This window comes from Rhinopithecus bieti, unplaced genomic scaffold (assembly GCF_001698545.2).
Source record: "Rhinopithecus bieti isolate Rb0 unplaced genomic scaffold, ASM169854v2 scaffold_23868, whole genome shotgun sequence".
NCBI lineage: Eukaryota > Metazoa > Chordata > Mammalia > Primates > Cercopithecidae > Rhinopithecus > Rhinopithecus bieti.
This window is the reverse complement of record NW_016811202.1, coordinates 1,493,730-1,509,268: the sequence shown is the minus strand read 5'-3', so window position 1 is coordinate 1,509,268 and position 15,539 is coordinate 1,493,730. Positions and strand designations below refer to the sequence as shown.

Below are 15,539 nucleotides of genomic sequence, written 5' to 3'. Positions count from 1 at the left end.
CCCAATACTACACAGTGATGACCCAGACCAAACGACCACTCTTTCTATGCAAGTATGAACTAGACGATAAAACTTAAAAGTGGGTACAAAGGCCAATGCAAAAACCCTTCCTGCCCGGGGTGAAACGCGGCTGTAAAGAAAAAGTGGGCGGGAGGTTTAAATAGCTGAGCAGTCCTCTGACTGGCTGCGCGGCTCGCCGCATGCGCGCAGCTCGCGGGCTCCGCTTCAGAGGGCCTTCTCCGCATGCGCGGGATCCCGGATGTGGATCAAGTTGGTAGGAAGCGTGCGGTGCCGCTACAATGGCGGCGCTCACAATTGCCGCGGGTACTGGCAATTGGTTTTCGGCTTTGGCGCTCGGGGTGACTCTCCTCAAATGCCTTCTCATCCCCACCTAGTAAGGGACTCGCACGGCCAGGGGCTGGGCGGGGAGGCCCCGCGGTCGGTCAGGGCGGGAGAGAGAGGTATGGATATCCCTAGGTATAAAGAGAAGGAACTTCAGGTCGTGTTTGTCGCTATCCTGCCTTTGCTAAGCTTTCCGTTTCGCCGTTTGTTACTTGACTTAGCCTCAGCTGGCTAGGTTCAGACCTGGCGCTGTCGGATTTGGAACAAGTCACTTTAATGTTTCTGAACCTCAGGGTCCTCATCCTTAATATGCATTTAAGAGTCATTCAGCCAGTATTAACAGGTGCCTGAGGTGCCAGGTACCCTTCTAACTCCCGGGAGATGCGGTGGTGAGCAAGACATTACTGGTCCTTGCCCTCGAAGTTGGTGGGTGGAACTAGACAAACAGGAACGTTTCAGATTGTGATAAAGGAAATAGAGGGTTACTAAGTGGCTGGGCGCCACTCCTTTAGAAGGTGATGTTTGAGTTGAAATTCAAAAAATGAAAAAGAATAAGTGATGTGGAAAGCAGTTCAGGCATAGTAAAGAGTAAGTTCAATGGCCCTGTGTCAGGAAAGAAGTCAGAGCATTCTAGGAACACAAAGTGCCTCTTGTGGCTGCAGAGCATTGAGGAAGAGGAGTGGCACAGGGTGGGGTGCGCAGGGGACAGATAACACAGGGTTTCGAAGACCACAGTTAGACTGCTGTGTAAAAAATGGATGTAGGGCCAAGACTGAAAGCATGGAAACCAAGAAGCAACCATCAAATGGTGGTGTGTATACAGTAGGTACTCAATATTTGTTAATATTAGCTTCCACCCTCCCTTCATCCTTCCTCTTTTTTCTTTTTCTCCCTCATCCCTTTTCTCCTTTCCCTCCCACTTCCTAGTTTAGGGTTTGTTTTATTGGTATCCTTTGATTCAGGCTCTTGGTGATTTCTTGTTGAGTATGGGAGAGTCATATGTATTGAATGTAAGTCCATACTGATGTGTATATGTAATCATATAAGTGGAATGTGTATGTAGATTCAGTAAAATGATTAACTGTAGGTCTGTGCATTAAGAAGATATTTCTTGCTTTAGTTGCCTCAGGCTAGAAATGTATCCTCAGAGTTGTTTTTTTGTTTGTTTGTTTGTTAATTATTTTGTTTTTGAGACAGGCTTGTCCCACCTTGTCACCCAGGCTGGAGTGCAGTGGCACGATCTCAGCTTACTGCAACCTCTGCCTCCTGGGTTCAAATGATTCTCCTGCCTCAGCCTCCTGAGTACCTGGGCTTACAGGCGTGCACCACTGCGCCAGGCTAATTTTTGTATTTTTAGTAGAGACGGGGTTTCACCATGATGGCCGGGGGCTGGTCTCAAACTCCTGACCTCAAGTGGTCCACCTGCCTCAGCCTCCCATAATGTTGGGATTACAGGCGTGAGCCACCATGCCTGGCCAGATTTGTTATTTTGAATACTGCTCTTGGTCCAGGTTAAGAATGTATATAGCACTCACTTTGGCAGCACATGTACAGGAATACCTCATTTTTTGCACTTTGCTTTATTGCACTTCACAGATACTGCATTTTCATTTTTTTTTTTTTTTTTTTTACAAATTGAAGGCTGTGGTAACTCTCCATTGAGCAACTCTATCAACGCCATTTTTCTAACATCATGTGCTCATTTTGTGTCTGTGTAACATTTTGGTAAATCTTGAAATATTTCACACTTTTTCATTATTATATTTGTTATGATGATCTGTAATCAGTGATCTTTGATATTACTATTCTGATTGCTTTGGGGCAACACTATGGTGAATTTAATAAATGCTGTGTGTTCCGACTGCTCTAACAACCAGCTGCTCCACCATCTCTCTCCCTGTCCTCAGGCCTCCCTATTGACTGAGATACAATAATAAAGTTAGGCCAATTAATAGCCCTACAGTGGCCTCTAAGTTTTCAAGTGAGAGGAAGAGTCACATATCTGTGACTTTAAATCAAAAGCTCGAAATGATTGAGCTTGATGAGGAAGGCATCCTGAAAGCCAAGACAGGCTGAAAGTTAGGCCCATTGTGCCAAACAGCCAAATTGTGAGTGCAGAGGAAAAGTTCTTGAAGGAAACTAAAAGTGCTACTCCAGTGAATACACAAGTGATAAGAAAGTGAAACAATCTTGATGATATGGAGAACATTTTAGTGGTCTGGATAGATCAAACCAGCCATAACATTCCCTTAACCAAAACCTTATCCACATCAAGGCCCTAACGCTTCAATTCTTTGAAGCCTAAGGGAGGTAAGGAAGTTGCAGAAGAAAAGTTGGAAGCTAGCAGAGGTGGGTTCATGAGGTTTAAGAAAAGAAGCCATCGACTGGGCACGGTGGCTCATGCCTATAATCCTAGCACTTTGGGAGGCCAAGACGGGCGGATCACCAGAGGACCAACATGGAGAAACCCCGTCTCTACTAAAAATACAAAATTAGCCGGGTGTGGTGGAGCGTGCCTGTAATCCCAGCTACTCGGGAGGCTGAGGCAGGAGAATCACTTGAACCCGGAGGTTGCAGTGAGCTGAGATCGCACTATTGCACTCCAGCCTGGACAACAAGAGCGAAACTCCATCTCAAAAAAAAGAAAGAAAAGAAGCCATCTCCATAATAAAGTACAAGGTGAAGCAGCAAGTGTTGATGCAGAAGCTGCAGTAAGTTTTCTACATCTAGCTAAGATCACTGATTAAGGTGGCTACACTAAACAATAGATTTTCAAGGTAGAAGAAACAGACTTACATTGGAAGATGCCATCTGGGACATCTAGTTGAAACCAGTTCTCATTTACTGTTCTGAAAATCTGATGGCCCTTAAGACTTATGCTAAATCTACTCTGCCTATGCACTATAAATGGAACCACAAAGCCCTGGATGGCAGCACATCTATTTACAGCATGGTTTACTGAATAAGCCCACTGTTGAGACCTACTGCTCAGAAACCATTTTTTTTTTTTTCTAGAGACACGGTCTTGCTCTTATCTCCCAGGGTGAAGTACAGTGGCACCATCATGGCGCACTGCAGCCTTAATCTCCTGCGCTTGAGCAATCCTCCTCCCTCAGCCTCCTGAATAGCTGGAACGAAGACAGATGCCACCGTGCCCAGCTAATTTTTTTTCTCTATTTGTCTGTCATCTATCTATCTATGTGTGTGTGTTTTGGTTTGGTTTGTTTGTTGTTGTTGTTGTGTTCTTTTTGGTAGAGACAAGGTGTCACTGTGTTACCAGGCTGATCTCGAACTCCTGGGCTCAAGTGAGCCCTTCCAAAGTGCTGGGATTACAGACCTGAGCCACCTCATTGGTCAATATTTTTCCTTTTTCTTTTCTTTTTTGAGGCAGGATTTCACTTTGTCAGGCTGGAGTGCACTGGTGTGATCTCAGCTCACTGCTGCCTCTACCTCCTGGGCTCAAACAATCCTCCCATCTCAGCTTCCCAAGTAATTTGAACTACAGGTGCACACACTATGCCCAGCTAACTTTTTGTATTTTTTGCAGAGATGGGGCTTCACCAACTTCCCCAGGCTGGTCTCAAATTCCTGACCTCAAGTGATCCACCTGTCTTGGCCTCCCAAAGTGCTAGGATTACAGACATGAGCCACCACACCCAGCCATTATTTTTCTTTTTTCTTTTCTTATTTATTTATTTTTGAGATGGAGTTTCGCTCTGTTTCCCACACTGGAGTGTAGTGGCACGATCTCAGCTCACTGCAACCTCAGCTTCCCGGGTTCAAGCAATTCTCCTGCCTCAGCCACCCAAGTAGCTGGGGTTACAGGTGCACACCATCATGCCCTGCTAATTTTTATATTTTTAGTAGAGATGGGGTTTTGCCATGTTGGCCAGGCTGGTCTTGAACTCCTGGCCTCAAGTGATCTGCTCTCTTTGACATCCCAGAGTGCTGGGATTACAGGCATGAGCACCATGCCTGGCCTTTTTTTGAAATTTATTTTTGGAGAGATGGGGTCACTGCGTTGCCCAGGCCAGCCTGGAATTCCTAGGCTTAAGCGATCCTCCTACCTTTGCTTCCCAAAGTTCTGGGATTATAGACATGAGCCACTGTGCCCAGCCTTAATGTTGTTTTCATGCCTGCTGATGTAATATCTATTCTGCAGTCAGTTGACTAGTTGCTTTTTTTTTTTTTTTTTTTTCTGAAACAGGGTCTCACTCTGCCACTCAGGCTGGAGTGCAGTGGCATGATTTCAGCTCACTGCAACCGCCACCTTTCGGGCTCAAGCAATCCTCCTACCTCAGCCTACCAAGTAGCTGGGACTTAAGGTGTGTGCTACCATACCCTGCTAATTTTTGTATTTTTAGTAGAGATGGGTTTTCCCAATGTTGCCCAGGCTGTTCTTGAACTCCTGTGCTCAAGCGATCTGCCTGCCATGGCCTCCCAAAGTGCTGGGATTATAGGCATAAGCCACCATGCCCAATCAGTTTTGACTTTTAAGTCTTGTTATTTAAGAAATACATTTCATGGCCAGGTGCGGTGGCTCAAGCCTGTAATCCCAGCACTTTGGGAGGCCGAGACGGGCGGATCACGAGGTCAGGAGATCGAGACCATCTTGGCTAACCCGGTGAAACCCCGTCTCTACTAAAAAATACAAAAACTAGCCGGGCGAGGTGGCGGGCGCCTGTAGTCCCAGCTACCCGGGAGGCTGAGGCAGGAGAATGACGTGAACCCGGGGAGGCGGAGCTTACAGTGAGCTGAGATCCGGCCACTGCACTCCGGCCTGGGCGACAGAGCGAGACTCCGTCTCAAAAAAAAAAAAAAAAAAAGAAATACATTTCATAAGGCTGTATCTGCCATAGATAGTGATTCCTCTGATGGATCTGGGCAAAGTAAATTGAAACCTGGAAAGGATACACCATTCTAGATGCCATTAAGAACATTCATGATTCATGGGAGGAGGTTGAGATATCAACATTAACAAGAGTTTGGAAGAATTAGATTCCAACTCCAGTGGATGACTTTGAGGGGTTCACGACTTCGGTAGAAGAAGTAACTACAGATGTCATGGAAATAGCAAGAGAACTAGAAGTGGAGCCTGAGCGTGTAATTGAATGGCTGCATGATATGTCATGATAAAACTTGAGTGGATGAGGAGTTGCTTCTCATGAATGAGCAGAGAAAGTGGTTTCTTTTGAGATGCACTGTGCTAATGAAGATGCTGTGAATATTGTTGAAATGACAACAAAGGGTTTAGAATATTATATAAACTTAATAATCCGTGGCAGGGTTTCAGAAGAAGGATTGACTCCAATTTTGAAAGTTTTACTGTGGGTTAAATGCTATCAAACAGCAGTGCATACTAGAGGAATCTTTTGTGAAAGGAAGAGCCCATCAATGTGGCAAGCTTCATTGTTGTTTTAAGAAATTGCCACAGTCTTGCCAGGCACGGTGGCTCATGCCTGTAATTCCAGCATTTGGGGAGACCGAGGCGGGCAGGTCACCTGAGGTCAGGAGTTCAAGACCAGCCTGGCCAACATGGTGAAATCCTATCTCTACTAAATATACAAAAATTAGCCAGGTGTGGTGGTAGGTACCTGTAATCCCAGCCACTCAGGAGACTGAGGCAGGAGAATCACTTGAACCCAGGAGGCAGAGGTTACAGTGAGCCGAGATGATGCCATTGCACTCCAGCCTGGGTGACAAGAGTGAGACTCCATCTCAAAAAAAAAAAAAAAAACTGTTTGCCACAATCACCCCAGTCTTCAGCACCCATAACCCTGATCAATCAACAGCCATCAACATTGAGGCAAAACTCTCCATCAGCAAAAAGATTAGGACTTGCCAAAGGCGCAGATGATCATTAGCTTTGTTTTAGCAATAAAGTATTTTAAAATGAAGGTGTGCACTGTCTTTTTAGACATAATAATATTGCAGACTTTATAGTATAGTGTAAACATTTTTTTTTTGAGACGGAGTCTTGTCGCCCAGGCTGGAGTGCAGTGGCATGATCTCAGCTCACTGCAAGCTCCGCCTCCCGGGTTCATGCCATTCTCCTGCCTCAGCCTCCCTAGTAGCTGGGACTGCAGGTGCCCGCCACCACACCTGACTAATTTTTTTTTGTATTTTTAGTAGAGATGGGGTTTCACTGTGTTAGCCAGGATGGTCTCGGTCTCCTGACCTCGTGATCCCACAACATCTCTAAGGTATGCCTGCACTAAAATTGAATGATACAGGAAGCTTAGCATGGTCCGTGTAGAAGGATAAGCAAATTTATGAAACACTTAATATATTTTAAAAAGAATGTTTTTAATTGTAGTTAATGCTCTGCTTCTCAAATCGGAAACTGCTGGGATGTGAGAGGGAAGCTATAGGGTAAATGCAGATATGTTCAACAAAACATTTGCTAACTGCTTTATTATGTGCCAGGTATTGTTGCTAGGCTAGAAGCCAGGACAAAATAGATATGATCCCTGGCCCCGTGAAGTGTGTAGTTCAGTAAGTATAACAGTACCAGAAACAAATCAATGCAAATATATAGTTACATAACCACAATTTGGATTAAGTATTAGGAAGAAGAGGCTGGGCATGGTGACTCATGCCTGTAATACCAGCACTTTGGGAGGCCGAGGCGGGCGGATCATGAGGTCAGGAGAGCGAGACCATCCTGGCTAACCCGGTGAAACCCCGTCTCTCTAAAAATACAAAAAATTAGCCAGGTGTGGTGGTGGCCGTGTGTAGTCCCAGCTACTCGGGAGGCTGAGACAGGAGAATGGTGTGAACCCGGGAGGCGGAGCTTTCAGTGAGCCAAGATCGTGCCAATGCACTCCATCCAGCCTGGGTGACAGCGCAAGACTCCGTCAAAAAAAAAAAAAAAAAGGAAGAAGAAGGACAACAGGATCCTATTGGGACCAAGAAGGAAGACATACTTTCGATTAGGTGTCAGAGAATGTCTCTGAGGAACTGAATTAATTGGAGGCCTAAAGTATGAATGAGAGGGCCATCCATGCAGAGTTTGTGGTGTGTGCACGTGTGTAGAACTTACCTGAAAGAGCACACTGTATAAATATAGGCCCTGTGGTGTGAAAGTATTGGCCTATTTGGGCAACTGTGATAAGGCCAGTGTAGTTGGCATGGAATAAGCAACAGAGACAGAAACATGCACAGTGAAATTGGAAAGATAGGCACCAAATCATGCCGGATCTTAAAAAGCCAGGATGAAAAATTTAGATTTTGATTGTATAAACTCAGTGGAAATGATTTGCATTTATAAAATATTTTTTGGCTGCCATATAAATGATTGGAGGAGGCAGGAGAGTCACGAAGGCTAGGTGCCCTTTGAGAAAGTCTACATGAGAGAAGATGCTGACTTGAATTGGAGTGGTGGCATTAGAGATAGAAAAAAACAAATTAAAGATTTATTTTGCCTTGAGGTTAGGAAGGATTTGCAGAGAAAATAACAACTAACTTGGGAAGTATTTGGTGGTTTCAGAGCCATAGCTAGGGAGTCAGACAGCCCTGGTTAGAATCTGGCTCTGCTACATACTGGCTACATGACAGGGCAAGCTGCTTCTCTAAGCCACTGGTGAAATGTTAAGAGTTAAAGAACCTACCTCAAATGGAGCGTTGCAGGCAGAGGGAAAAGGTGAATGTAGAGTAAGACAAAAACAAGTGAGAGGATAGTGAGAAATGGGCTGAAAAGGTGAATAAGCGAGATCCAAAAAGATCTTTTAGGCTATGTTAAGTACTTTAGATTTTATCCGGAGGGCAGAGGTCAATTAAAAGGGAAATATGACATTCGTGATTTAGAAATACTATTTTGACTGCAGTGTGAAAGCTAGATTAATGAAGGGCCTGAGTGAAGATGGGGAGTTCCATTTAAGAAGCTATCATAGGACAAGTAAGAGATGGTAGGTTTTTGTTTGTTTTAATTTTTAGAGACAGGGATGGCTGCAGTGGCTCACACCTGTAATCCCAGCACTGTGGAAGGCCAAGGCAGGCAGATTGCTTGAGCTCAGGAGTTTGAGACCAGCATGGGCAACATAGTGAAACCCCGTCTCTACAAAAAAAATACAAAGAATTAGCTGGAGATGGTGGTCAAAAATTTTAGAGACAGGGTCTAACTCTGTTACTCACGCTAGAGTACAGTGGCACGATCATAGCTCACTGCAGCCTCAAATTCCTGGGCTCAAGCCATCCTCTGGCTTCAGCCTCCTGAGTAGCTGGGACTACAGTTGCACACCACCATACCAGCTAATCATTAAGTTTTTTGTAGAGATGGGGATCTCATTATGTTGCCCAGGCTGGTCTTGAACTTCCAACCTCAAGCTATCCGCCCACCATGGCCTCCCAAAATACTGGGATTATAGGCATGAACCACTGTGCTCAGCTGATGGTAGATTTTTTTAATGCAATTAAAAAAATAGTTGTTTGCTATTTATCATTATGTCTCTAGTCTTAGTTTTGCTTTTTTTTTCAAGTGTCATTTCAGCAATTAAGATTACTTTTACAGATGGGTGCAGTGGCTCACACCTGTAATCCCAGCACTCCAACAAAAGTGAAGCTCCAACAGTTTTGAATAGGAAACAACAAAATAACTAAAGTAACCAAAAAAGAGACTGAAAAAAATCTATATAGTACAACTATATAGGAAAAGAAAGTGTCCCCAAACTCACTCAGATGTTGTAAGTGCTACTCCAAAGAGAGTAAAAACGACATATCTATAAAACAAGAACAGATGCTATGAAACAGGAATTATCAGAGAAACTGTAGTTAATAGAAAATGTTATTGCCAAAATTAAGGACAAATTGAGTAAATCTTTCAAAAATATGAGAGAAAAGATAAAAATTATAAGTTCAATCTAGGGTATCTAGCATCCATCTAAAGTTTCAGGAAAAAAACACAGGGGAGGAGATGAGCAAATAATAAATTTCCCAGAGCTAAAGGCACTACATACTCAGCATAATTAATGAAAAAAGACCCTCACAAAGACATTAATCACTAGACATTTCATACTGCTATGGATGAAAAGGAGAAACAGGAAACTTCCAGAGATGAAGGGAAAACCATAAAGGAAAGAGACTTAACCAACATCAGCATTTTATACTAAAAACCAGTGGAATAAGCTTGCAAAGATCAGTGGAAACAAATTTCAACCTACAATTCCATACAAAATCCAGTATAAAATACCAGAAGTGCAAATCATAAATGTACAGCTCACTGAATTTTTGCAAAGTGAATACATCTGTAAATAGCGTACAGATCAATAAGCAGAATATTATCCCTCGTGTGTCTTTCTACCCACTCCCTGCAACCCCACCCCACCAAGGGTATTGATATTCTCACCTTTTTTTCTTTTTGAGACCAGGCCTTGCTCTGTCTCCCATGGCTCCAAACTTGGCTCACTGTAGCCTCAGCCTCTTGGCCTCGAGGAGTCCTCCTACCTCAGCCTCTTGAGTAGCTGGGACTACAGGGGTGTGCCGCCTTGCCTAGCTAATTTTTAAATTTTTTGTAGATATGGGGTCTCACTATGTTACCAGGCTGGTCTCGAACTCCTGAGCTCAAGTGATCCACCCGCCTTGGCCTCCCAAAGTATTGGGATTACAGGTGTGAGCCATCTTGTCTGGCCTCTGATGTTGACTTTTAACTGCATAGGTTAAATTTTGCCTGTTTTTGAATTTTTGTTTGGGTTTTTTTGTTTGTTTTTGAATTTTATACAAATGTAATCATACAACCTGTTCTCTTGAGTCTGGCTTTCACTCAACATTAAGTTTGTGCATTGTTGTGTAATTATAGTTTTTTCATTCTTTTTTTTTTGAGACGGAGTCTCGCTCTGTCGCCCAGGCTGGAGTGCAGTGGCCGGATCTCAGCTCACTGCAAGCTCCGCCTCCCGGGTTTACGCCATTCTCCTGCCTCAGCCTCCCGAGTAGCTGGGACTACAGGCGCCCGCCACCTTGCCCGGCTAGTTTTTTGTATTTTTTAGTAGAGATGGGGTTTCACTGTGTTAGCCAAGATGGTCTCAATCTCCTGACCTCGTGATCCGCCCGTCTCGGCCTCCCAAAGTGCTGGGATTACAGGCTTGCGCCACCGCGCCCGGCCATAGTTTTTTCATTCTTATCATTAGATATCACTGGTTCTCAAACTTTTTAGTCAGAATCACTTCTTAAAAATAATTGAGGGTCACAAAGAGCTGTATGTTTATGTGGGCTGTATAATAGATAATTACCATTTTACAAATTAAATGGTTCAAGCACAAGAATATACAAGCACAAATGTCACTGGCCATCAGAGTGATGACGTCATATTATGTAGCCTCTAGAACATCACTGTATACTTGTGAGAGAATGAGTGAAAGTAGGACAAATCACATCTGAATATTATTATGAAAATAGTACATATTTCAAACTCCCTGAAAGGGTCTCCCTGCGAATTCCTGAATCACACTTTGAGAACTGCTGCCTTACAGTATTCCATTGTGTGAAAACACCACAATTTATTTAGCCATTCTGCTGTTTGTGGACATTTGAATTATCTCCACTTTTTGCCTGTTGCAAATAGTTTTACTTTGAACATTCCTTTTTTTTTTTTTTGAGACAGAATCTCGCTCTGTCGCCCAGACTGGAGTACAGTGGTGCGATCTAAGCTCACTGCAAGCTCCCCTCCCAGCTTCATGCCATTCTCCTGCCTCAGCCTCCCAAGTAGCTGGGACTACACGTGTCCGCCACCACGCCCGGGTAATTTTTGTATTTTTAGTAGAGACGGGGTTTCACCATGTTAGCCAGGATGGTCTCAATCTCCTGACCTCATGATCCGCCCGCCTCGAACTGCCAAAGTGCTGGGATTATAGGCGTGAGCCACTGCGCCTGGCCCCATTTTGCACATTCTTATAGTATATGTCTTTTAGTGAACATACTATGCATTTCTGTTGGGTATACATACTTAGACTTGAGATTGATGGGTCATCAATTCAGTTTTGATTGGAGATTTTGAAAAATCTATAGGAAATGCAAGTGAGATTGTTAACAGGAAATTGGAGGTGTCTGTCTCTACAACTTAGGAAAGAAGCCAATATTGCATATTGAAATTTGGGAGTAGGCTGGGCGTGGTGGCTCCTGCCTGTAATCCCAGCACTTTGGGAGGCCGAGGCTGGCTGATCACGAGGTCAGGAGATCGAGACCATCCTGGCCAACATGGTGAAACCCCATCTCTACTAAAATACAAAAAAAAAAATTAGCCAGGCGTGGTGCCCTGTGCTTGTAGTCCCAGCTACTCAGGAGGCTGAGGCAGGGGAGTCGCTTGAACCGGAGAGATGGAGGTTGCAGTGAGCTAAGATCACGCTACTGTACTGCAGCCTGGCGACGGAGTGAGACTAGGTCTCAAAAAAAAAAAAAAAATTTGGGAGTCATCATTATACAATTGACAATGGAACCAGAAAGTTTGCATAAGATTGTCCAGAGCAGAATAAGTTGCGTAAAAAGGGGACCAAGAACTGAACCTAGGGGAATATCAACATGTCCCTGGTGAATATAGGAAGGGAAAACCATGATTGAGACAGAAGGGGTTAGCTGGAGGTAGGAGAAAGTTGTCATTGTGGAAAGGTTGTGTAAAACATTGGAAAGCGTAAATTGGGCTTTGCTGTGGAACTCATTGTTGACTTTGGTGAGTGGATATTCAGCAAGAACGTATTGAGCCTGTCCATGTGTCAGGTGCTGTTCTAAATGTGGAGGGGCAGTACGGCAGTGGACAAAAAGGAAAACATTTTTACTGAAGATGGGTGATCCTTAGATCTATATAGTGACAGGCAGAGGGAGAATTTGGAGAAATGGGAAAGGCAAGGCAAGCATCTTTTCCCACCTTCTCTGTCAGATGAACTCCTACTCAAACTTACGTGTTGGTATACAGGTAACGAATTTTGTTAGAATTATTTGTGAGCAAGAGGAAGTCACTTCTGAGCAAAGGCCTGAGGGCCGCCTGTAAGAAAAAGGTTGGGCTAGATGAAGGGCAGTGGCTCACGCCTGTAATCCCAGCACTTTGGGAGACTGAGGCAGGTGGATCACCTGAGGTCAGGAGTTTGAGACCAGCCTGGCCAACATGACGAAACCCCATCTCTACTAAAAATTAGCCAGGATTGGTGGTACACACCTGTAGTCTCAGCTGCTTGGGAGGCTGAGACAGAAGACTTGTGTGAACCCAGGAGGCGGTGGTTGCAGTGAGCTGAGACGGGCCCACTACACTCCAACCTGGGTGACAGAAGGAGACTCTGTTTCAAAAAAGAAAAAGAAAAAGTCTGGGCTTCTTGTCAGCCCTTTAGATAGTTCTGAAACCCTTTTCACTGACTTGTAGATTGCTCAACAACTTTCCAGAAGATCTGACTTCCAGATAAGTGAAGTTAAGGATTATGTAATGTAATACGTAACACAAATAGAGTGTCTCTATAGGACAGTGAACTGTGACTACTTAGGGAATGTCAGTCCATTTAAAAGCATAGCTATGGGAATTAGAAATGGATAAATATTGCAAAATCTCATTTTATTCATCTAATTGTTTTGAGTAGCCATTCCACAGATTTTGAAGTACACCGCAACTGGCTTGCTATCACTCACAGTTTGCCAATATCACAGTGGTATTATGAGGTAAGTTTTAATTTTCACTTTTTTTTTAAGATTCATGTATAAACTAGGTAAATATTACTGATATTAAAAATGTTTTCTGGCTGCGTACAGTGGCTCAAACTTGTAATCCCAGCACTTTGGGAGGCCGAGGTGGGTGGATCATGAGGTCAGGGGTTTGAGACCAGCTGGCCAACACAGTGAAACCCCGTTTCTACTAAAAATACAAAATTAGCTGGGCGTGGTGGTGGGTGCCTGTAATCCCAGCTACTCAGGAGGCTGAGGCAGGAGAATCGCTTGAACCTGGGAGGCAGAGGTTGCAGTGAGCCGAAATCATGCCACTGCACTCCAGCGTGGGTGACAGAGTTAGATTCCGTCTCAAAAAAAAAAAAAGTTTTTTCTGCAACCATAGATCTAATTAATCCTTATAAAAACTGTGATCTCTTCTCAGTTCTGTCCTCTTGCACTACTAGTGAATCCCCTTCAAAATGAGTTTCTCAGTCTATAAATTGGGAGGTATAGTATCTACCACACTTTTTGAAAGAACAATGGACTGGGAAATAGGAAGAATTGGATTCTTAGGCCTGGCTCTGCCACTATCTAGTTACACAGAGAAAAGATACTTCATGTCTCTGGGCCTTAGTGTCTCATCTGGCACATGAGGATTTGGAGTGAATTATTTCTAAGATCCTGTCTGTTGCTAATGTTTTGTGATTTTATGAGGAAAGGAATAATCAAATGTGATGTGTAGACATCAGGTAATATACAATTCATATATATGTATTATATATGAATATATTATTTATAAAAACTACACCTGTATTTTATTTCTTTTCTTTTCCTTTTTTTTCTTTTCTTTTTTTTGAGACAGAGTCTCGCTCTGTCACCCAGGCTGGAGTACAGTGGCACAATCTCAACTCACTGCAACCTCCGCCTCCCGGGTTCAAGCGATTCTCCTGCCTCAGCCTCCCAAATAGCTGGGACTACAGGCGCCCACCACCACGCCTCAGCTAATTTTTATATTTTTAGTAGAGATGGGGTTTCACCATGTTGGCCAGGCTGGTCTCGAACTCCGGACCTCAGGTGAGCCACCCACCTTGGCCTCCCAAAGTGCTGGGATTACAGGCGTGAGCCACTGCACCCAGCTTGTATTTTTGTTTCTGGTAAGAATTACTAAACTGTGTGTAATACTTTATGAAAAAGAGACATCACCAGAAATTTCCTGATCAAAAGCAGTACTCTGCTGACAGGGAGTTGGTTTTTTGTTTGTTTGTTTTCTTTTGAGATGAAGTCTCACTCTCACCCAGGCTGGAGTGAAATGGCACGATCTCAGCTCACTGCGACCTCTGCCTCCTGGGTTCAAGCGATTCTCCTGCCTTAGCCTCCTGAGTAGCTGGGATTACAGGCACCCACGACCACACCCAGCTTATTATTATTATTATTATTTTGTATTTTTAGTAGAGACAGGGTTTCACTGTGTTGGTCAAGCTGGTTTTGAACTTCTGACCTCAGGTGATCCACCTGCCTTTTCCTTCCGAAGTGCTGAGATTACAGGTGTGAGCCGCTGTGCCCGGCCCACGGAGTTTTTTTTAAGGCAAATTTTGTGCGAGTTTTCTGTGAGTTTCAATACCATATATATAGTATTTTATATGTACATATAAAATGGAATAGCATAACCCATGAGGTAGATCTTACTATCCTTGTTGTATAGGTGCGAAAACTGAGACTCAGGCCGGGCACAGTGGCTCACTCCTGTAATCCCAGCACTTAGGGAGGCCAAGGCAGGTGGATCACGAAGTCAGGAGATTGAGACCATCCTGGCTAACATGGTGAAACCCTGTCTCTACTAAAACTACAAAAAGTTGGCCGAGCATAGCGGCGGGTGCCTGTTTTCCCAGCTACTCCAGAGGCTGAGGCAGGCGAATGGCTTGAACCCGGGAGGTGGAGCTTGCAGTGAGCCAAGATCGTGCCACTGCACTCCAGCCTGGGCAACAGAGCAAGACTCTGTCTCAAAAAAAAAAAAAGAAAACTGAGACTTACATAAATCTAACAAAATATACGATTCTAAAGCTTGTATATTTTCATATGATTTCTGTTTTCATTTACTTATTAGCAACTGTTCATTTAACTAATGGTTATTTGATCCCAAACAATATGTCAGGCACTTACTAAATGCTGAGGATACAAAATGAAAAGGATAGTTTCTATTCTCCAGGATCATATAACTTAGTGAAACAAAATATAATAGCATTTGTGTACCATTTTGTTGTTTATAAATATGTTTCATATGTATTATCTCATTTAATCTTCATAATACCTCATTTTACAAATAGGGAAATTGTGTCTCTAAGGCAGAATTTGAACCTAAGTTAGTGAATTATTTGTTATTTAGATGAGTAGAACTATGTCATAACCAAGTTTGTCAGCTCCAGGTTTCAAATTAATTTCCTTTAAGTATAGTTGACTCTATTTAAGGAAATTGAAGACCATGTTAAATAATTTAGAAGACAGGTTTTAGTGTTCTGTTCAGTCTTACATAGGAATTGTTCTGTTAATTTAGGGCACATTTTAAGTGCAACTGCATTTCACTG

At 43.5% G+C, this 15,539-nt stretch overlaps 1 protein-coding gene across 1 annotated transcript in view; it reads left to right on the top strand.

The window, feature by feature from the left end:
- The first annotated feature begins 227 nt into the window (after positions 1-227).
- ALG8 (ALG8 alpha-1,3-glucosyltransferase) overlaps positions 228-15,539 on the top strand; it is a 37,330-nt gene continuing 22,018 nt past the window's right edge. Inside the window, 2 exon segments of the mRNA XM_017893533.1 lie at positions 228-394; positions 12,894-12,972. Of these exon segments, the coding sequence (XP_017749022.1) occupies positions 300-394; positions 12,894-12,972 (174 nt within the window). The 5' untranslated portion in view covers positions 228-299.